General features: G+C 38.9%; 1 protein-coding gene across 4 annotated transcripts in view; it reads left to right on the top strand.

Moving 5' to 3' along the window:
- LOC116039896 (inactive ubiquitin carboxyl-terminal hydrolase 53-like) overlaps positions 1-14,175 on the top strand; it is a 31,031-nt gene extending 16,856 nt beyond the window's left edge. For 3 of the 4 annotated variants that reach the window (XM_031285012.2, XM_031285013.2, XM_031285014.2), the window contains 8 exons: positions 309-477; positions 1,632-1,778; positions 3,158-3,304; positions 5,323-6,094; positions 6,889-6,956; positions 11,645-11,711; positions 11,809-12,539; positions 12,617-14,175. In XM_031285012.2, coding sequence (XP_031140872.1) covers positions 309-477; positions 1,632-1,778; positions 3,158-3,304; positions 5,323-6,094; positions 6,889-6,956; positions 11,645-11,711; positions 11,809-12,539; positions 12,617-12,714 — 2,199 coding nt within the window. In that variant the 3' untranslated portion in view covers positions 12,715-14,175. The remainder of the gene's footprint in view (positions 1-308; positions 478-1,631; positions 1,779-3,157; positions 3,305-5,322; positions 6,095-6,888; positions 6,957-11,644; positions 11,712-11,808; positions 12,540-12,616) is intronic. The other variant, XM_031285015.2, reaches the window with a different exon arrangement.
- Positions 14,176-24,196: the final 10,021 nt, after the last annotated feature.

Below are 24,196 nucleotides of genomic sequence, written 5' to 3'. Positions count from 1 at the left end.
AAACAGATGGAGTCACAAGAAAGTAAATGATCTGTTATGTGTACAATCGGTCTGCTTTTCTAAATTGAATTGGACCATGGTAGCTTGATTTCCTATTAGGGAAATGCAACATTTTAAACCCTCTTTAATATATTCAAAAGTATGATCCCAAAGAAAGGATGTAGATGATGGATTATTTTCACACAAAGTTTAGAAAAATATTGTTTCACTGTATTATTACACACAAAGATGCAGAATTACTGTGTCCAATGTGCTTAAATCTCCACGTATAAGTGCACTCACCACCTTTCCTTTGTCTTTTGCTGTAGATCGGCTCTAGGTGGAAAGATGTGGTCATCAAATGTATCAAAGGTCACTTCCAGCCTCTCCTCCTCTTTTATGCCAACCCCGACGGGAGTGCTATCCCCGCAGATGATGCCTCAAAAAAACCCAGCAGTCAGTCTCACAACAAGACCCCGGTCAATGGAGAAGTGCAAGGTATGACCTATCTAAGCAAGCTTGTGTAAAAATCAGTATCGGTTTTGCATTTGTTTACATTAACTATTTGGACTGTGCAAACCTTTACTGGAATAAGTATCTAATAGGTCAGAGGTCATCATAATGTCGTTATCATTATAAACTAAATCAACTTTTTCACTGTAGAGGTTCAGCATAGTTATATTGAGTAAGAAGAGGTGTTGATTTAGTGTCCTTTTATTGAAATGACAACATCAAATTCCTTTGAGAGCATTCATCTTGGTTATAAGTGCTGTTCAGTGTTCTGTATTTTTCTTTGCTTTCACTAACTATAAACTCATCCCAAGTGACCTATTTGATTATAGTGCCATACTGTAAAACACCATGAATATAAAGCTGAGGTGTTAAGCTACCTTTTTTTTTTTATATATATATATATATATTTTTTTTAAAGAAAAACCCATTTGCCTTTGTCCACCCAGCTTGAGTTAAGTGTTTAACTAATAACAAATGTAATCTCATGAGTAGGTGGAAATTGAAAAAGACACATTTTTTTTTACGTAAAGTAACATTCTGCAAGGCTGGTGCTTTTACTCCCTCAGCACACATTTAATTAACCGTAAATAAAAAATCCCTTAATTTACAAATCACTTCAAATGGAAATCAAATTCAGAGAAACCTCAGCAAACAAAAAATAACTCTGTTGGACGTGTAAAATCCCAGATCATATTAGTTGCCTTTGCAGGCAGTAATGAAAATTTGTTGATGACAACAGCTGAACATCTCTGCTGTTTGGATTATGTATCCCTGGATTTGTTTGGTTAGGGAGGTTTTTATCCCCTTTAAAGATCCTCCTCCAGCTCTCCATGCTGGCTGTGCCCCAGGTCCAAGCTGTGGCAGCCACTCACTGCTCATAAGAGCTGACAGGGCGCCGGACCAAACTGGATGATCCTGCAAAAACCAAGAAGAACATTGTGTGGATTTTGTAATTTAAATTCAGTTTTTTAGTTTCAGGTGCAGTCTGTGTTATTTGTTGATATCAGATTTATGTTTTATCATAAGACTTACTAGTAACGAGGTGTTGTATTTATTTTTTTTGGAAAAAGACAATCCTGCATATACGGCCTTAGCTTGACATTTTAAAATGTTTGTTTCCTTTTTTTCCTCATCCGCAGGTTTTGAGTCTACAGTTTTATCCCCCAAGAAGCTGGACCTCACCAGGGAGAATCTGAACGCTCTGTTGGGCCAAGACTCTTTCAAAGAGAAGACCCCTTCAACCTTCAGCAGGGGCAGCGCTCAGACCAGTGGAGGAAGGGGACCAGGTAAGAGAGGACATATGGAAAGACTGTTTCAGAAGGCAAAGAGAGAGAAATTTGTAATCCAAGAAGTGAAGGAACACACTGCATACATTTCCATTTCAACAAGTCATTTAATCAAGTGTTGTTTTTTTGTTCAAACAAGTATCGGCAATAATATGTGGTTGTGGAAATAGTGCTTTGTAGTGAAAAATGTGCAAAAAAGACATAAGTCACAATGTGCAGTGGTTATATTGCTTAGCCTTGAAAGACCTCTCAATTATAAATATTTTTGGCCACAGAGAGTGGTGACAAGCACAGATGTGGCATAGCAACCAGAGAAAGAGATAATTAAATGCCTTCACTGTAAAACTAAATCTGGCCTTGTTGGTAATACAGGGATTAGGGACCCTCGCTGAGGAGAGAGGTCACTAAGAGCTGGCAATTCTGCACACACTTAAGTGCAAGTAGTGAGAAGAGTGTAAATTGAGAATAGGAGATTTGTTAAGATAAGTAAATTGCCTTACTGAAAAGATAATGAATCAAAACATAGAAGCAAACCAAACTGATAAAATCTCCTTAGATATGATTGCAAGTTATATTCTGTGTGTGAAATCGTAAATGTCCTTGAGATCTGTGTCATTGTTTACCATCACTTGAATGCTTGTTGCTTAAGATTTGGTGTAGGGTAGGGAAGGTTGCAATCAGTACAATAAAATGCCAGTAGTCACTCAGAGCTTTAAAAAGCACCACAGTCAAATCTAAAGTCAAGTTATTAAACTGTTACACATTCAGTTTTTTGGTGCTGAAGAGAATGTAGTCTAAGAAAACACCTGGTATTTTTTTGAAACATGTTTTCTTCACAGAGATATCTGTTGAAATCTCAGACAGCTAACAGGACCACAGTATGATCATTCCATTTCCAGTTCATGAAACATTCTCCAGTTCCATGACTAATCCTTGTGTTTCAAAGTGAAAATATGAGACAGAGCAGGGAAACCTCTGCATGGACGTGTTTCCACCCTGCTGCCTTTCCCCTCATGTAACAGAAAATATACCGTATACATCAGCACACTGATGCGCTGTAATGTTGCCTCCATCTGCACACTCTGCATGCTCAGTGTCTTGTGGGTTCTGGGGACTAAGAGATGGAAAATGGTTACAAGGAAAAGGATGTAGTGACAATAGATATCTATATATACACTGAGAAAAATAATAATTTTAATGACGTCTGCAGTGGTGGAAATCCCCACCTGATTCAGCAGAGGTTCAACTGAGATTGAAAAAAAAAAAATAATAATAATTCAGCATTAATTACATACTGGTTATATCCCCTCTGTCCCTCCATTAGGGACATTTTTGCCAAATTCTGTATGGTAATACCTGACCTCTCTAATGTTTTGTAGTGAAAATTGGCACCAGCGATCTCAAGAGTCGCATCAGGGAGATTTCTCGAGAAGTTGCCCAAAGAGCTGGAGAGGTGCGTGGGATGCATCCATCCAGAAGAGAGCCTGATAGGAGCGGCCAACGGAGGCCAGAGTCACGCTACAGAGGTTGGTCACAGATGTTTAGATGTGGCACATGTGCACATGCAATACAACACATACACACGCACATGAGAGTTGCCGGGTTTTAAGAAACAAAAGGCTAGCCTTCCACTTCCCCAGTCTTTATGTAACTGGCGATTCGAGAGCAATGTGTCAAAAAGGGGATTAAGTGCTGACGTCTGTTGGAGCCTGCCTTCATCCTACTCTCATATTCAGAGCCATTGTTTGCCCTCTCTGTGGTCTACATGGACATTTATAAACAAACATACACTTTAAATGAGATCTGTAATAGTAGAATAGCTAAACAGACTGTATGATTTAATTAGAGGGAGAATTTCACTCAAAAAAATGTATTTAAAATACTATTTTCCCATTTCCCTTTTACCTCACAAATTGAGTTTGTGTGTTGGTATGAATTTGGAGGCTGATTGGTCTACTGCTTTAATACTCTTTTAGTACATTGTAACACACTCCCAAGTCCACCATGTCAACATCCGTAGCCTGTGTTAGCAGCGAGCTCACGTCCCATCATGATTGAATGCTGTCGGCTAAAGGAAGCTAGTGGCGTTGCCATGATGAATGACGAGGCTGGAGGTGACACTAAAGTTAATGTAAGTAGTATAAATTTACAGCAGTGGGGCTAATGCCCAGGCTAGCACTTTGCTAAAAAGTCTTCTCCAGAAAAAAAACATCCAAGAAAGCTTAAGCAACTTTGCTGCTCTCTGGGATAACCCCAAGGTATTTATAAATGATTTCTGGCTGTATGTTTAGACATGTTACTATTCTTCCAAAATGATCAACACCCTTGTGTACTGTTGACAACTCGTCACTCTCTAAAACACACGGTATCATTTCAAGCAAAAATGTAGAGAGCAGTTTTTGAAGTGATTTAACTCTGGCACGCAGTCAGCAAAAATCCAAAGCAATAGGGACTGTATCTCTTGCAGGCTTTCCAAGGACTGACAGTTATATGTAGTATTAAATCCACTTTTTGTACCCTCAAACATGCAGATCAGATGCAGCCTCTGATTCAAACACTGTTAGCTTTAAGTTATGAAAATGCATTGGATAAACGAACCTTAAAATTGAAATGAGTACTCGTACAATAAAACTATAACACCACATTTTCCATGCAAAATTAAATAGAATTATCTTTTTGATTTTATTTAGAAGATTAAACAAATCTTATTCAGACAATTGAGTGCTGTTTAGAAATGTCACTGCTGTGTGGAGTAATATGGGTGTGTGGGTGCATGTATAGCTTGACACAGATGAAGTAGTTTCCAGGAAGGATGTCTGGCCATATATTTTGAAAGTGGCTATTATGTCTGGAAGTGTCCTTGAAATAGTAGACACACATTCGTAACACACTATCATGTGCAGACATGTCACTTGTGCATTTGGAAAACACGCGCATGTATGCATATACACACAAAAATACACTAAAGTGCTACCTTTCATCATGTGTATCTGCATAAACGTCTGTACGTGAGCTGACTACCCTCTGTGTACACACCACGGAGGGAAATTGACTCCTGTCGGATGTAATTCACATCTTCCTGTCATCGGCACACATAAATGTCAGTAACCCTGTTGTCGTCATGCCCTCCCCTTACTTTCTGCCCAACCTACACTGTGCTTTAGCACAGCTTTGTGTCTTGGTGTTGAGGGTTCAGTGAAAGTCAATAGTGTGGTCTTGGTAATGTTATTCATGACACTGTCTTTTGGCATCAGGGAATATGTGACAATCAGATACAATTATATCCTTGTATACATAACTCTTTAAACAAAAGATATGGTACTAGATTTGATGCATACATTTTTTTTTTTATTATGGATAGGGATTTTGGCAGTTTGAAGGTGACAGAGGTTTAAGTAGATATACTGTATATAAATAAATTTACCATCTCAAAGAATTAGTTAAAATTTAAACAAGTGTTATATTCTTGCATCATTGATTTTAAAAATCTATTTAGAATGTGTTTGGCTTTTATCATAATTCAAGCTTTCATGTGTAAAACCAGATCCAGGTCAGGACAGGACCTACTCCCGCTCCGTCTCCCCTCCAGAGAATGGCTTCAAACAACACCTGGAAACTCGTCTGTACAGCAGCCAAGGAAAAGGTCCCACACGGACTGAACGAACACCCTACCTTGGTGGACGGTCCTCACATGAACCCGCTCGCACTCACTCAAGGGTCCAAGTGTTGCCCAGTGTGCCCATTATCAGTAGCGGTCATTACAGCCGGAAATTAGACCAAGTCTCCAACGGATATGATACTGACAGCAGCCAAGACTCCAGAGAGCGTCCTGGAAGTCGAGGGAACAGCCGCAGCAGGTCCAGCCGCCCCTGGAAGCCCATGCGTGAGGCCCTAAATGTGGACAGTGTTGTGAGTGCCGTTATTAGTGGTAATTTGGTAAATCAAGAGCGAAGGCAGCACAGCCCCCGGAGAAGACCTAGCAGTCAGTCGCCCTCCCGTGACCGAGAGCGAGACAGAGATTTTACATGGGGAGGCCGAGAAGAACGCAAACCCAAGAGCCTAATGACCATCTATGAGGATGAGCAGAGGCATGAAACAGGTGGCAGCCGAAGCTCGCTGGACTCAGATGACAAGGACAGGTCAAAGGGCTCAGCAACTCTGAAAGTGCGGAATGACAACTGGAAGATCCAGCGAACTGAATCTGGATATGAAAGTAGTGACAGACTAAGCAATGGCTCAGCAAATCTTGACTCCCCTGTGGTAGAGAGCCTTTCTTCCAAGGACCTGCGGCCCACACCTGAGCTGCATCTGACGAGGTAAGAAAGACTGTCTGAGATCTAGGTTTTTCTTAGCCAAGTACACAAATTCTTGGCTCTGCAAAGTATGATGCAGAAATGTTTTTGCTGTATGATGCCAGTGTCAGAATGTTGCTTTGTCATCCCATTCCCTACTCATTTATGGATTTTAGTCTCAATGGTGCTGCCATCTTTAAATGATTAAACATAACAAACAAACTGTTCTAAAAATAGCAATACCCATTTAACATAAACGCACACAAGGCAGATGCGCCAGCCTTATTATGCTGGGCTGTCATTTTTTGGCTTTGTAGTACAGGTCTTGTTTGGAGATAATGAACCCAACTAGCTGACAACTCCTGTACTCAGAGGGCAGAGCCAGCGAATAGCTGACTTTCTCAACCACTAGTGAATTATTCAAGCTTATCTCTTGACAGTAAATTGGTAAAGTGCTGCTCTTTTGATTATCTATCTATCTTCCCACAAGTTTTGATTAGTTTTATTACATCTTTTATACATTTAACAGAAAATACAAAGCCTATCCTAGGAAACTACATGTGCCCCACAGTAAACATCAGTTGTTTTCACAATAAGCTGTTTGTACATGTGCTGTCTCCACATTCAAGAAAAGTGTCAGATTACAACATGTAAATCAATCATGATAAAAACTTATGTAGGCTGCGATCATGAGGGTTTATTTCCTCCTTTTTTGGCTCCATCTTAGTCTTTTTTAAGTGGTTGGTAAAAGATAATGCTTTGGAATATCTTGTGGCAATCTACAATGCATGAATAATTTAATTTATTTTGTATTTAAGGGATCACTTCCCTCGGAGAAAAAGTGATGATTTAAAGGCTGACATATTGCACTCTATATTTCCCACTGGTAAGTAACTCTCTTACACTTACATAATTTCATATTTTTGCATAACAATAACTTTGTTTTAGCATTATCTGCTTATTCTGTATATTCCTGGCGAAACCTGTGTGTACTGTACATCATCAGAGAAAGCTAGCAGTGGTTAGGATTTGTATTCTTTAGAGGTGGTAGGTTTCATTAAAGCAAAAATAGGAAAATGTAAAATATTTAGCATGTAATTTACACACAAATCTAGAAGAAATATGTTTTCTGTGTGTTACATTGTGTACATATAAGCCATAAATTAAAGTATCAGGATTTGACAAAGGATTGGCCCTGACATTAAAGACATTTCCTCTGCCCAGTAGACTTCTGTGTGTTGTAGGGATCTGAAACATTTAGATAGTACTAAGCAATTTCCTTGATTTATTGTTCCATCAGTACTGTAAGGTCACAGCCTGATTGAAGGGATACTGTATGGAAATAAGTGTGCTCTGCTTCCTCACTGACTTGCCTTGACCTTTTTCCTGAGTAAAGTTTATGTTGTGCAGCACACAGAGAAATGGAGGGGACTTAAAGGAAACATCAAGCCAAGTATAAAAAAAAAAAAAAGTTAAAGAACTGGCTTTTTAAAAATGAATTTGGTTTTCCTTTAATGCTTAATGAAACACTTCAACATTATTGACAGAAATAAAAATCCTGTTTTGTATCAGGTCTTCAGTTCATCAAACATGACACAAAAGGTAAAACAGGAAAGGGTTAAAATTAAACCTAAAGGACTTTAACTGTTCACTGCAGTGAATAATGTCTTCTTGGAAGTAAACCAGCTTTAAGATCCATCGGGACCCAAAATTGGGGGTCTGTCAAAAATAAAATAATATGAGCCTCAAATATGAGTCATGTTGCGCAGTTGCAATAATGGTTAGTTTTATCTTCTAGACAGGATGAGGGACATTAGATGACATGGATATAGCACGAGGGGGTTTGACGCCTGGACACCCTTCACATTCTTTACCTAGCACATGCTTGCTTGTAATACAGTATCGGCACAGAGAAAGGAAGGAAAATATCTTTTTAAATTAACCAATATCTTGAAAAATGCCTCACTAATTTCCTCAACAGGAATACGGTGAGTTAATTCTGAATAAGATGGGGAGATGAGTGCACTAGTAGGGGCCATCCAGCTGTGCCCAGCCGGGCAGAAAATGCCACGACTGGGCTTGTCAGAAGGTGGTATTCAAACATGAGGCAATGAAAATGCCATTTAGTAGCACTGCAGTTATTTCAAGGTTCCAAGAAGTTATGTAATGTAGCATAGAAACGGCAGCTACAATTTTGTCTGCTTTTAGTTTTAGTCAGAGTTGAAAATAGCTTTTACACAAACCTGCCTGTGAGCATCTGCACATGCAGAGTGATTCATGTGAAAGGAATGCCTGGCAAAGAGTCAAACACTTCTGTGGCAGGCATGGTTATTTATTCACTGCTGCAATATCCCTTTTGTTTTTTAAAATTTCTCTAAAGGATGTCCCCTGAACTTATCATTATTAAGGCTAGTATTTATCTTGATTGCACAAACATACATTTTGTACAAAGGTTTGTGTATGTGTTTTTGTATGAAAAGCACTCAGTGGTTTTATTTACTCATTCAGGGTGGTTGCCCCCTAGTGCCTTTAAGAAGATATGACAGTGTCCTCTGATCACACACTGAACTGGGTTCAATTACATGCCTCCTCTGATTAGTAACATTTCAAGACTTATTTTTATATTTGAAAAGTATCTACAGCTGTATCTTGAGTTAGTCTTGATTCATTTGATGAATGCCTTGAAATGCTTAATTTTTAAACCTAAACCTGGTTAAAAATCTCTGATAGGGCCTTTGAGATTCCTCAGTATGGAATATGTACGTCCTGTTGTCTGCAATTTGTATTGACAAGCTGCAGATAATGTGTCCTAAGTCAATTTGGCCCGAGTTCAGCGGCGGTAGTCTGGCCTGAGCTGCAGATTCCAGTAGTCCATTAAAGTCCAAAATCCTTTCTAAAAGCACACACATGTGGGGGGGCAGTTGTAAAGAGTTCAGTGGACATTTTGACCACAGGCATTCATTCTTATGCTGGTTCGTTCTATCAAAAGAGGGACCTGATGTCTGGGCCCATCTTAGTCACATTAATGACCACCTTTTGTCCTTGTTGTGAATAAATCTCATTGAGCTGCATTATACTAAAATGGAAATGGCAGCAGGACATTCTATCTATAACCGCATGAAAGGTCACGGCTATCAGGAGATAGGTGTACTGTACCTGCTATCTTGACAGTAAATCATGCCTTTGTCCTGATTTGCTCGGCTGGCTGCTGCAAACCTCCTGAAGAGTCCATAGAAACTCACTTGAGAAGCTGTTATGGCTCAGTTTGCACATGAACATATCAACCTCAAAGTGAGGATTACATAAACAGAAGAGTTGTGTAATTAACTTTGCCCTCATCTATGTATAAAACCCCAAATTATAATTTGTACGAGATAAATACTCTTAGATAGCGTCTCTATCTGATACAATACTTTTGACATAAAGTTCAGAAAAAGATAATAAGGAATAATGGTGAATAGATCCTTTATCCCAATCAATGGAGTTGTCCATTGTGTTTGTCTGCATACATCTTCTGCAGCGAATGTGTGTCCATGAGTTAGTGTGTTGAGAGCTGTAATGCTATTCTGCGTTAATGTGTTAATGCCATGGTATGAGTACATATTTACATTGTGGTGATTGTCTTAATAGTCCTATCCCTGTATCATATCAACAGACACAAAAACAAAAGCTGTTCCAGTTGATTTTTAAGAATGTGTGATGACGTTTTGGAGTTCGTCTCTCCTCCCCACATAGTTCAGGTCTTAATGCAAAGCTGAACTGCAAATATGCATGCTGATTGATATTCAAGAATTTTAAGTACCCCAGACAGAAGAACGCACACAACCACAAATCTCATCTTGACAGTCTTAGAACTGAAATGTGTAGAGTTTTAGTTTTTTTGTCACATCAACAAAACTTCAAAGGGCTGTCAGGGATTTTTGAATGTACAATGTTTTAGAAACTTATTTTGGGTTTGCTTTCATGGTCTGTAAAGAGGAACATTTTTATTACCTCTGGGAGTTTCACACTACTACATGAGTAGAGTATATCTATCCTCACATGTGTTTTTAAAAGGTGAATATACAGTATAGTACAGAGACACACAGCATGGCCCTTAATATGTCAATCACTGATAGCTCACACATTTAGCAAGTGCAAAAAAACATGTATACATCAGACAGCTTCACTTTCTTTTATACTATTTAGCAACTTGACTTTATGCTTTCCAGTTAATGTCAGGGACATTTTGTTGCACACCACTTGGTGCAGTTTGGATAGTACATTGAATGCCTCTGAACCACCTAATCCATGCAATCGCAGTAGATGGGACGGTTTCCCAGGCAAGTGCAGTAGGCCATGTAAACAGCAGGACACCTTGAGTACATCTGTTTTGCTGGCGTCCACAGCTACAGCAGTGATCCCAAAATTCTACTAAAGTGAAGATTAGCCAGACGCTGAACCTGAAGAATTGATTTACATTAAACCCAGATGGGAATTATAGCGATTATTTGATAGCTGTTTTCGGGTCTTTTGATTTTAACCGTGACGGACAGGCAACCCAGCAAACCAGTCACCTTGCTCTTTTGTAATTTAGCTGCTTTCTCCTTCAAGCTTTCTCTTGGCAACCGTGCACTTGACCATAAAGATAAAGGGATTTTCGAGAGAAAAAGCATTGTAAACTGCATCCTTTTTTGTTTTGTTTTTGAGAATGATATTGTTGCAGTTGCTTGCCAACACTGCAGATCAGCGTCATCAAATTGTGAATTGCCACATGGACTTAGCGGCTTAAAAATGCAATAGTGTTGTGGAGAGGGCTCTGGAGTCTGACCCTGGCGTAATTGCATGCCAGCACAAAGGATTTAGCCACTAATGCTTTGAGAGAGCACAGGAAAAAAAAGAGGGTATGCTGACACATCACAGATGGTCCTCAGCCACTCACTCTCTTCCTTGTCCTGTTAGTCAGCTGTTGTCTGTCTCAGGCCTTGTAAATCACACCCACCCTGCTAACTTGGCTAAGCTCCACATCAGCCCCCACCTAGGGACCTGTTTCTAAACATGTGTTTTTGCTGATCTAGTGGGTGGAATCAGCTATTATCTTAAAATGATTGCAGCGTAATTAATTGACATCACATTATGACCTGATTGACCTTAATAGATTGATAGAGTTTTCCTTGCTGTTATTAGTTTGCGTATGTTCCAACTTCTAAATCTGCTAGAGTTCATTCAGGGTCCTTATTGTTTCATTAGTACTGTTCGCTCAAAGCTAACGGCCTGGATATGAACCCAAATTCCCTTTTGAGGGGCCACGTTCTTTGGCTGAATCAGACAGTCAGAGTGGTACACAGGGGGCCTGAGGGTGCTCTGCCAGACTAGCTGCTTTGATACTTCCTCTCACAGCACCAGGCAATGGGCCTCACCATGACCTCTGTTAGATAACATGACTTTGCTGGAGAGACAGAAAAAAGTGCTGTAGCCCTGTTTAAATAGAAACCCATGACAGAACCCTAGCTCTATTTTGACCATCTGGTGGTGATGACCATACATTTACAAATTAGTATGTTGTGATGCTCATGAGGCTTCGTTATTGTCTAGGTGAACTAGGAAGACAATCTCTGGATCTACAAGACGCAGCCAACCTCTCTGGTCAGCCAATACAAAGGTAAACCAAGATCTGTAAAGAACATAACACAAGTAGTCAGTTGATTTGGCACAAGGGCAACTAAAATACTGATGTTTGTGTTTTTGTTCTGTAACAGAAGAAGAGCCTTCCGATACACTCCCGGGATCTTGGAAAAGAACAATGGTCTGGACAACGAGCAAGAGGAAAATGTGGATGGCAGCCCTGTGAGCCCCGTGCCTCTTTACTTGGCAAAGACCAGCAGTTCTGAGTGGAACAGCTCAGATGACCTCACTGGACCTTTCTCTGAACAAGAAGAGTCTGCCACTCTTGCCCACATAGACCCTTTCTCGCACAACTATCCCCCACCTTTACCCCCGAAGACCTTTGGCAACAGTCCCGCTGACCCATCTGGTGTCCACTCCCAACCGCCGGAGGTGCCAACACGGTCGAGCCCCCGCAATGAACCCAAAAATGGCGTGTCCTCACTCTCGCACACCACCCTCCGTCGGTGGATTGAGACACCTGCCGAGCACAGGCTTTCATCGGATGCCAGCTCCAAGTCGGGGTCATCGGACCAGGACAGGAACGATCTGTCGGCCAGCGAGAGCGACGAGAGGTTACCCAGTCCAAAGCCTGGACACGATGACGGTCCAGACTCCCCTTATCTGACAGATATGGTTCTTCCCACCACTTACTTTTCTGTGGATAGCTGTATGACTGACACTTACCGGGCCAAATACCATAAGAAGCCTGCTTTTTACATGAAAGCAGAGGACCATACGTCATCAGGGGAGAGTGATGTCGAAGGAAGGCTCCCTTTGCCAGATGCTCAGCCACCAGAGATTTCCAAAAGCAGATCAGAATCAGGTACCATATGCTAGTATTAATGCTATTTATACTGTTTGTGTAACTGTTTTAGCCTTTTTGTAAATGCATTGATTCAGTCTTTGGCTTTTGTCTTGCAGGTTATTCTACTACAAAGACTACTGCAAAGTGGAACCCAGTTACTTCAAAAGGACTTGATGAGCATGGTTTCCTATGATTTTAGCAAAAGCATCAAAAAACTTAAACCAGTTACTGGTTGCCAAAAGAAATTGCTATGCACTATGACTGCTACGCAGTTTTACTCCTAACTGGGATGTGTTTTAGTTCATATACTTTTCATAACAGAAAGTTGGACATGAAACTGGATGCCAAAGAGATTGTAAAAAGAATGGCAGGTGTCCTTAAAAGCTATCTTGGTGGTATGAACTGCTCAAAGCTTTGAATGAATAGTGAATTTGCACAGAGAACCAGAAAGGTACAGTAAGATGTAAAAAACATGCCTAAAATATTTTGCTGTTGATCGTGTTTGGACTTTTGGAGCTCAAAAGCAAAGCGTTAGGTCAGTAAAGAATGTGTCACAAAAAAGCCACTTTACCACTCAAGAGATAAAAAGATTTATTTTACATGAAGAAGTAACAAATTTCTTGCAGTTCTACTTTCTCTAACTATTGAATGCTTTTGTTTGTTTGATTACTCCCATCTCAGTGTTATGAGGTGTCTGCCCCAATTCTATCTCTCTTTGACATATTATACCTTCCTTTTGAAGAACACAAAACATGTTTTTTTTGTTGTATATTTTGAAAAGTAATTCAACATCTTGGGCACTCTTTTGACACGACTTAAAAATGGATCCCAAGGATCTGTGTAAATACGAAGCTGCAGGACACCCACACAGGTTTTTGGCTGATGAGGCCTTTTCGCAGGACTGTTAGGTGCGAAAACTTACAACCTCTGATTCTTGTTGGTACATTAAGTTTATTGAGCTCTGCAAATAACATGCATAGTTCTTTCTTTTGTCTCTCCTTTCGTCAAACTTCAACCAGAGGAGGTCTAATATACCAGAATATCTCTGACCATTAGTAGGTGTCCAGGGGCTATACTATTACAGGGAAATGGGTAAATATGTTAATTTGATTGCTTATTGGTAGAAAAGTACGTGGCACAGTAGCTTGAGGCACATCCCTATCTCCTCACATGCACACCTTCACACATCCTTTACAGTTTTATTTCTTTGCACTGTATTTCTGGTCAATTGTTTTTCTTTTCACACTCCGTACAGTTATAAGCTTAATTTTTTTTTGTCTTTAACCGTATCAATTATTCAGTTGTCGATCATGTTTCTTTAAAAAATAGCTCATATTAGCAGCAGGTCCGCACTGGTAGGACATGGACATGTGAAATTGTCATCTAGAGATAGACAAGGCATTTGTTTTTTGAGAGGGATTATTAATAACATGTTGTAAATCTGAGTAGTGTACTATTTTTTATTTTTTTTGGTTTAAATTGTTTTATATATGCAGCAGACTCTAATGCACAGTGCCTTTTGTATTTTTCTATGTCATGACCAGATTAAATTGGAGCCATGATTTGTACAATTCTTTGATTTTAAAGAATTTTTGTAACATCTAATTTTATTTTAATTGATTAATAATTGTTAAATAAACAATTTTATTCAGGCTTCTTGTGTGTCAAGCTATGTTATATTTAAGAGCACAAAGTTTAAAATTTAGCAATGCTGTTCTTGAATCTTTATTATTTAGTAAGAGGAAACCTGGTCTCTGATCACAATGCATATATATATATATATATATATATATATATATATATATATATATATATATATTATTTTTTTTTAATACATTCCTGATGATGAACTTTGTCTTTGCTAAATAAATAGTTTTTACTGAAACAATATATGCACACCATTGTATTCAACAACTGCTGGGAAATATAGTGATTTGCTGCCACCTGCTGTCATGTATTGTTAATGCACCTAACATTAAGTATTTGCTACCCAACTAAAAATCATGCAGTTCTACAACACATTGTGCCACCTCCGACTATGAACAAAAGTATTATTTTTTTTGTGAATACATTTTACATAAACCACATTGCATTGTTGTTTATGAAAAGTACTGCAGATGGCCACCTTTATGAACATGGATTGATCTAATTCCTTCCAATGGCTTTCTGGCACCTGGCAGATTGTTTTCATTCACTAGATATTCTTCCTCCTCCATAGTGGGGCCTCACAAATGTTTTAACCTAAATACACATTTTCTATTACCAGTTGTCAATATTTTATATTTCTGACTTTAATGTAAGGTAGTGTTCAATCCATGAGTATTACAAGGACACCTGCCACTTTACATTAAACACACAAAAAGAAAGGTCTATCCTGATGAAATGATAACTTGTGGCTCTGTAAATAATGGGCAGAGAAAATACTATAGATTAATGTGCCACTGGATCAGAATGTGACCTGGAAGTGTAAAAGTCTTTCACACTCAAACTAAATATGAATATTTCAGAGAATCATGCTAGTGCCTCTCTTAAATACTTTATATATGGGTATACATTTAATAAGTTTGATCAAGGATGTGTCAAACACAAGTCTACTTTCTTCTAACTTACAAAAACCATCAAATTGAATAATTTAACATTCAAAACGTTGGTTCACTAATGAGCTACGAAATAATGCTGAAGTAATATCCAGGTCTGGGAAATTGTTACGGTTGGGCCATGCTGAAACATTTGAGTTCCTTCTAAAGAGTAACTCTACAGCCACGTACAATGGATTAAATAAGACCAATGTTTTGATTTTGAAACAAAGGGATTTCAGGATTTGTGTGTTATGTGGGTGTTCTAACAGAATGTAAATGTTTCCTTACTGTCTTGGAAATGATCCGAGGCTGAAAGGTCTTCAGATTTTTCTGTTATGTTGATGATTCAGAACACAAAATAAACTAACATACTTTTTTCATCCTCAAGAGGGAAGTAGAGGACTTTACAACCAAAATAAAAAAAGCCATTTGATCTCGACATTCACAACAACGTGCACTATAACGTTAACTTTAATTCATTGTCACTCTGTATTTATGTGTGTTTATTTAATGTGTCACTCTGTATCTCGGTAGGCCTTCATTATAGAATGAAAAGCGGCCTAGTCTTTTTTTTTATTGTTAATATGTAATCAAGGTGAAGAGTGTAATCTTCATTTAACATTGGTTAAAAGAAAAGACTGAGGGATTATATTATATATTTTTAGTATTATTTCACTTTATTTTAATTCTCCAGCACATTGCCCCTGAAAATGTCTTCATGCTCCAGCAGAAACAGTGAAGATGATTAACTACAGGTATTTCAGGATTTTACTGACTCTCCAACAGAAGAGTGCTGGAAATATGTAAAATAAGTTCCTAAAGAAGACATGAATATGTGGAAACTGCCAAAATAGTAACCGCATAATTGACTTAGAAAAACAGGTAGAGGATGGATTTTCACCCCAACTCATCTGCCCACAAATAAACTAGTTGTTGCCACTTGTAGGAAGACAACTCACAAATACAATTAAGTAAGATAAGGATTTTTTAAAATGTAAATTCCAGACCGGAAAATAATTCTTCTGATGTTCACTTGAGGAAGAAAAGGAAAAATGTACACCATGCAATGTATTCAGAGAATCCTGACAATGTTCTGACTCTGCTCCTCATTGCATGGCACGTCTATCATAGTTTTGCTATGCTTAATTTTTAGCTGTCTTCTGGTGTGTCTTCTCCACCATCCGTCAGAGTGGGCCTGTCATATTGGCTCCACCTCTGCAGCTGCCGTACTTCATTAGGGACCATCAGCTGAGCTCAGTGTCTACTGTCAGAGTCAGACTTCTTTTTTCTCATTTCTCCTCTCTTTGCACTCTCTCTCTCAAACTGTCCCTCAAGTACACTCACATCCTTCATCCTCGTATGGTTTCTCACTCTGTCAACCTACCTCAGTCTTTCCCTTCTTATTAAATTTCCCCCTGCCCTCACTCTGCATCATCTATTTTCCCCGTACTCCATTTTTAGCCAACTCCTTATTTTTCTTTTAATTTTTTTTTTATATTATTCCCCCTTTAAATCAGCACAACTCTTGTGGTTCAGAATCGACTTAAACTGATTTTATTGCACAGTAAAAACAGTTTCCATTGTGTCCACTCCAAAATTTCACATTCAAATTACAGAAAAAAATGTAATGCTTCATGGTATGCCTGTTGTCTGTTTGTGTGCATTTGTGTACCTCTAAAAGCGGTCAGAAAAATCTTTCACATGAGTGTAGTCCAAATAACCCATCTAACAATGTGGTTTCTATGAACATTGGTGAGATGTGGCATTAAGGGGCAGACATAGCAGATGCTGTGACAAAATAGCAAAACAGATTACAGTAGGCTACTAGCAGGGCAGGTACATAAAAACAATTATAACACCAGTCCCTGAAATAAAGGTGGTTGCAGCTGAATCCATTATGATAACTAAAATTGTTTTAGCTTGAGTGTTTTACGGTACATAGGCCTACGGCGTGTTGAAACTAAACATACACAGGTAGGTTTTTCTAGTAGCTCTGACGCAGGACTGATAGATGCTGTCGATGCTGTAACAGCACTGAGCACTGATCTACAGAGCAACAACCATGGCATTGGCTATTTTAGTGAAATTGAATCGCACTCATTAGAGTAGGTTGTGTTTTTGCTACATTAAATAGCCTACTTCTGACGTCGACGTTAATTCTCTCGAACTGGGAAGAATGCCACCTGCCGTGCCGGTTTGTATTTTCAACATGTAGCCTAATAAGGTACCAAACTTTATTAACACGAAATAACTGAAGTGTTCTAGCCCATCAGAATGAAACTTGTTCTAAAAGCCTCTGATTTATTTCCAAATCAGTGAGTAACTAATTATATTGTGGTCATTTTATTTTCCGAATGCAGAATAAAGAAAAAGTTTGTACGGAGGGACTTTACGAGGAGTGCTTGAACGCAGCTTAGGAAAAGCACCTGAGGAGACTTGCCGCTAATTAGAAGCACCAGCGGGGTTGAGAGCCTAACGACCAAAACTGTCGTTTGACAGTCACTGTATTAAATTATCAAAACCAAAAGAGACAAGCATAACGTTATATTCGAGTAATGCGGGTAAATAGACAAGTGTGTTTTAACTTAATTTCGGACAAAGACACAAGTTAAAAAGTATCCACAGTTTGTATGAGCTATTGGCGATGTAGAGACAGTAGTCTACAGATGAAATGGAAGACAAACCTTTCCAAAGATGACTACAATGAACACTGCCAGCTCCACAATGGGTGAGTCATGGTGTGTTTTGCTTCTGAGACAAACCATGCCTTTTGATATTTGGAAAAAGCTGCAGCTCATTTAGTATTTGGTGAAAGTAGGCTACCCAACAATTAGCAATTACTCGGCTAACGGTTATGGAAAATTTGTGTTGGCTAAATGTTTTTTTAAACTAGCTATATGCTACAGAATATGCCCTTGGTAAAGTTAAGGGGACAGCAATGTCTAGTAAATGAAACACAAGTAAAGATGCATTTAAAGACTACATGAAAAAAAAAATCTCACCCTAGTTATCAAAATCCTCCACTATAGTTCTTATTTCTTCAATAATACATGTAACGTTAGGCCTAACAAGTCTAACGCCTGTTTATCGCATGTGGGTTAACGTTAGTCATAGCCCTCGACACTGGCGCCGGTTTTCACAGAGCTCAAACTGTAGTTCTTTCCTATTATTGTTGTTTTAAGATAAGTGTTCCTGATGCAACTGTAGTTTGCAGGCAGTGATTTAACCAATGATGAAATGTAACCGTTTTTTTTTTTTTGTTTTTTTATGTGTTTTGTTTTTGACCAGCTGTTAATGTAGTCAGCCTGTTAGCAGCTTACTGCCAATACTTTCTAAGTGTGATGGACTTTTGTGGATTTGCAAACATCAGTCAGCAGTTCTACAGCAGTCATTTGGCACGCCATAGTGCAGCATGATGAAAAGCGCAGGTGTATTTTACAACATTAAAAAAGACTACAGACTACAAAATATTACATTTAGGTGAGCTAGTTCCAGGGCCATAGTACTGTATAAGCTGTGTGCTTAAAAAAAGGTCAATCTAAAGCAAACTGATTTGACCTTTTTTAAGAAGTGGTCACAAAATTGAATACAAAATGTAGCAAGCTTCCGTTGTAGCTAGTAATTGCATTCTTCCTAGATGTCCTTTTGTTTCCATTTACCAGAGCGATAGCTAGCTTGCAAACTTCTGGTACTGTCCATATTTGCAATAAGGCAAGAACAGCTCTGGCACATTAGTTTACTCTGGTGAACTTTGACACAAGTAGGCTAATTATTATCCAAAATGGAATAATCTGTGATTAAGTCCCTATGTGCCTTCAGTGTGAACACATAAGAATTATTTGTTCCACTTTATTCTTTATAAACTATTTATACAAATATACTATATTTTTTAGACAGTGACCGCTGGAGTGTTTTTGCAGTCCATGTTGATTCACAACAAATTGCAAATGCAGAGACAGGCATTTCTTTGAGCAACTGGAGCGAATAGCATTATTTAATTGACTTTGTATGGAATTGCTGAAAGTATTTTTGATTAGTTTTATTTGTAGGTTATACAAAATACAAATTGAAGTACAGTTTGAAACATTTAAAAAAAAAATACCATCCCACAAGTAATTGGCATTGCACCATTACAAATTTACAGTAGCTGCCTCTAAAATTAGTTTTGTGTTCAATCCAGACACACACGTAGTTTTCTTGGAGGTAGCGTAAAGTGGCCATCAGAGGAACTACAGCTGTAGGCATGATCTGGCTTTTGGGTGATGGTGGTGGTTGCCTAGGTAAAACTAGACGGTAGTAGGGGTGCCCTCTAGCTCACCCAGTTAAGTGTGCGCCCCATGTAGGCTTTATCCTTTGCAGTGGCCTGGTTTCAAATCCAACCTGCGGCCCTTTGCTGCATGTTATCGCTTTATTTATGAATGATTTTATGATGATTTTTATCGCTTATTTAAGAAGTGGGGTTGACAAAGTGGCTGTAGTTAAGACCGATTCATATTTTTATGTCAGGCATTTTAGTTTGAGATTGTGGTGCTTTTTCTATGTAGAAGTTCACATTGAACTTGAAGTGCCATTACCAGTTTAACATAGCTTTTCAAATGTTAAGTTTGAACAAACATAATTTAGCTGTAATTCAGCACGAATAACACTTCACTCTTTTTCAAATTGATTTCCTTTTTCTCACACTGTTCGTTCTGCTTTTACTGTCTTGTCTGTAGTTCTTCTTCAGCAGACCACCCTGTGTCCAGTTGTGTACATGTGCATGTATACACACACACACACCCATAGCCCACAGGCTTCTGTTCTTGTTGTCCTTCTGACAAGCAGTAGGAACAGGATTATGGATAGAGGCCCTCTTACTTGGAGCAAAAGAGAGTGTGAAATCTGATTGATTTGGAAGATTTAAAAAATGGGTCCCTGTGAGGTCGGTGGAATCCTAAATATGAGCAGGCTGAAGAAGTATAGCAGTAGGGTGTAGTCTGTTCCGGGGATTTGCCAAATTTTCAGACTTGAGAGGGTGGCTTAATAGAGGACCGAGAGAAGAAGCTGCGGGGTGCAGGTGGCAATAGCTACTTTTTTCCTAGCATCTCTTTTGCAAGTTTAGTTATGTTGATGCTCTACTGTTAACTTGCTGTAGGATATTTCAATGATATCAAGATATTTTTGGTTCAAAATGGGCTACTTTGTAGCTAAATATCACAAAAATTGTGTTGTAGGTTTTTGAAAAATTGACATTGTCCTGTCGTTTTTAAAAGCTGTGTAAATGCATGCATATATCTTCCCTAATGCAGCTCTTATATCAAAAGAGCTTCACAAATGACACATGCAAAGTTCTGTGCTAGAATATTTGCCACATGAGATGTCTCCTTTTGGCATTTTCATAATTCATCACTAGGGGGCATTACAGTATTGGGTTTTTGTTCCACTGCAGCCTGAGGCTGTTTGGCAAAACCTGCTTGCTGGTTTCCACCAGTTCCACTTATAAACCTCTTCCACTTGCTTGAATGAAACAAGATCACTATAATGACTGCAGTGCAGAGAAACAGTAGCACAAGAGTGAGAGGGAAGTGCTGTCTTTTGGGTAATAAAAAACATAGCATGTTTTTTTTTTTTTTTTTTTTTGTGGCAGGACATATGCACACCAGCAGGACACATGTTGAGATTAGGCACATAATTCCAATTTCATGTTATTGAAAGGCTTTACAAAGGGCATGACAGACAGAGATATCGTTGGTGGTTGAAGGCATCATCAGCATTATATGAAATTTGTTGTTGTATGCTCCACTAGCTGTATGCCTTCCAATATTTCTGTTTTCTGTCTTCTTATAATTCATGTTATAATTCCTGATATTTTCCCCTCCGCTGTATGTAAGATTTAACCCGAGATGGTATTCTATGATGACATGGTGCTGCTGTTTGTTTTTGTTGCCTTCTCGAGGCATATTGTTTGTTTCTCTACACTTGCAACAAACCGCTACCGTCTTTCCTCACCTGCAACAAATCAATGTCATGCAAGAAGGAAGCTTAGACTCTATAATACGCCGAAAGCTATTACAAGGATTAGAATGATAGTAAAATGTACAGAGCAAGATCGAGACAACACTGAACTTGAAATGTGTCTTTCATTAATAAGTGCATGCTGTTAACTTTTTCACCCTGTGACATTTGAGTGTTTTTTAATTGCAGTTTGAACATAATAATCATTTCTTTAGTTTTTACGTTTTCTTCCATAATCTTCCTGCTTTTTTACAGAGGCCATGCTGATTGCATGTTAGTGTTTTGACCCCAGCTGATCATTTTTGGAAACTAATTTAGAAAACGGTTCACATACTTTTTTTGCTATAATTGCTAAGCCCCCAAAGTTAACATTGATGATGGTTCTGCGTATGTCAAGTGTGTTCAGGATTTGGCGTGTGGGGGATGGGGTTAACCGCCATCTAGTGGTGATACGTTGCTTCTTTACTGCAGAAAGAATAAATCCATACCGTCACAGCCCTAGATGTGTCCATTATCTTTGTTTTTACTTTTTAAGGCAAATTACGTCAAGTTACAAGTGTTTTCAAAATGTCGGCTGCGTAGTAAATAGTTACCATTTTGTTCTAAGTGAATTGCCTTTAATATACCCCTATAAATCACAAATACACAATCATCTGATACATTTATTTCTCATAAATGTATTCCATTAATGCTTTAAAAATAATTTGATTTTGAACATTTAAGGCTAGTGGTGGGCCTTATTGCCTTTTTGAAAAACTTTGAGACTGGAAGCATGAAATGGATGTTTAACTTAAGTAACGTTAAACCATACAGTTTAACCTGATGCAAATAATGTTGAATATTTCTAATCCAGTAGCAGGACTAACACATTCTTTAAATACAAATGCCCCTTATTACTTAATTGTAGGGGTGGTACGGTTCACAAAACCCACGGTTCGGTTCGTATCACGGTTTTAGTGTCACGGTTTTCGGTTCTGTACGGTTCTTGTTATTTTTTCTTTTAATCTTTAACACTCCAGAAATATACTTCAGCATATGATATGTAAAAATGTTCCCGCACACCAGACTTATATCACGCTGGCGCATCCTCCAACTCCGGGCAGCAATTTGTTTTGTTTTTTTGCAGGATGGTAGGGGAAGACTCATGAATATTCATTAGGGAACTCATCCCTGAATGGCTAGTACTCATTGCCTGCTCTGCTCTGGTTGGGTTGGTTAGGTTTAGGCAAGAGGAGGGTTATGTTTAGGTAAGAGGAGTGGGATTGGTTAGGTAAGGATGTCAGGGCGAGGCAATCAGGGATGAGTCTTCCCCTACCATCCTGGAACAAAAAAAAACTCTCCTCCGGGCAGCCTTCCTTATCTCTCCCACTTGCCATTCCTACACGTGACGTGACCTGCAGCATTCCACACCACCGTTATCTTAATACATCCATGCACTCCACTTGAGGAGCGGTCGGCTTGACTCGCCGCCTCTCAAAGTCTGACAAATCTTTTAAACTGACCTTTTGTCGATCAAAAAAGCATACAGATTCAGCAACTGTATGGCCTATTTCTCGCTTAAAATGTTTTCATAAACATGTTTCGGTGAACTATTTTAGTAAAATACGAGGTTGTATTCAGAACAAGATGCCATTAGAGTCTGTTTGGGAGCAGCAAGAACCACGTGACGCGTTCGTCCAATCAGCTGCCATGTGTTGCGTTTGTCACGCTCATCCCGCTCGTCATTTCCGGTAAGTGTTTTAACACAAGTCTCGAAAGTGGGCGCTACGGCAGTAAGTGGTTAGTGCACGTTAGCAGTGTACTGACGAACCGTGCAACGCACACACGCTCCGAACCGAGACAAGCGAACCGAACTGTTCGGATGTTTTTTCATGAACCGTACCACCCCTACTTAATTGGATTATAAAGATCCATGGATTAAATTAAAGTATAGAGTTAAAGTAGATTTAGAACACTTTTACATTCATTTTGCATTGGTTAAAGTTTTACATAATTGACATACCTTTTTTTTAATTTATTTTTTTCATTGTTCATTAACACCAGACATGTTGTGATAATCTCATCATATAATATGTTAAAAGACTGCAAAATGGCCATATATGGTGGAATGACTCTCGCACTCATCGGCGAGTGGGAACAACATCCTCACTTCTTACTGCCTGAGATGATGTGGTAAACACGGGTTCAAGTAGAAGCTTGGTGGATAGAGGACTCAGTGGCTTGTGCCTTGGAGCAGAAATGGGGCGTATCGCATTGTATCCCTGTACATCTAGCAGCGGTGCTTTTGTTGTCTCCCTGGAAACCATTACTGCGCTGCCACTGGCAGCGGTCTGTCACGGATTCAGGTGGAAACACAAGCATCTTTCTGTGCCAGTGAAAAAGGAAGGCACATTAGTAATGAAGGGGAGCATTTGCAAATGGCTGTGAAGTCTGCAGGCTTAAGTGTTGATAACCACGGCTTAGCTCTCCCTCAAGCAGCTTTGACTGTGTGGTCTCTTTCTCTTCAACCTTTTTGTTTGTACATACAGTATGCAGAATTCTGTGTACACATGCACAAAGAGCATGTGGGTGATGTGTTTGAGACTTTTGTTTTTATCGATGAATTTTATTCAGTTGTATAATTATTTTTGTGGTCTTTGTCATTTCATATGTTTTATGCATATTTTGAACCGCTCATTCATACACCCATAAACACATTGGTCTTCTACTTAGGAATGGTTACCATGTTATTAATTTGTATAACTTTAAGCAGTACAGCAAAGGTCTTGTGCTAGAGTCCAACCTTGAAACAGTCCCTCCAGGATTTTGCGGCATTTTTTTTGAGATTGTTGCAAAAAAAAAAGAAAAATGCAATAAAAGTTGCTATGTCTTGTTTTTTGTTGCCATGAAGTTGAAATGGCAAAAACAAGTTGCGTTTTTTTTCTACTACTATAGGCTAACAGTTAACATAGAAACGATCAGACATACATTTAAATGCCCTCTGTAAATAGACAGTATTACATGGCTATGTTGCCCTGCTGGTAGGGGCAGTTTTTTACAACTTGACCTACTTTCACTTAACTCAGGTGCAGTAAAGTCAATCAGATGTCCGTGATCTGCGTA

This window comes from Sander lucioperca, chromosome 17 (genome assembly GCF_008315115.2).
Source record: "Sander lucioperca isolate FBNREF2018 chromosome 17, SLUC_FBN_1.2, whole genome shotgun sequence".
Taxonomy (NCBI): Eukaryota; Metazoa; Chordata; class Actinopteri; order Perciformes; family Percidae; genus Sander; species Sander lucioperca.
Note: the sequence above shows the minus strand (reverse complement) of the source record. Positions and strands in the feature narration are given on the sequence as shown.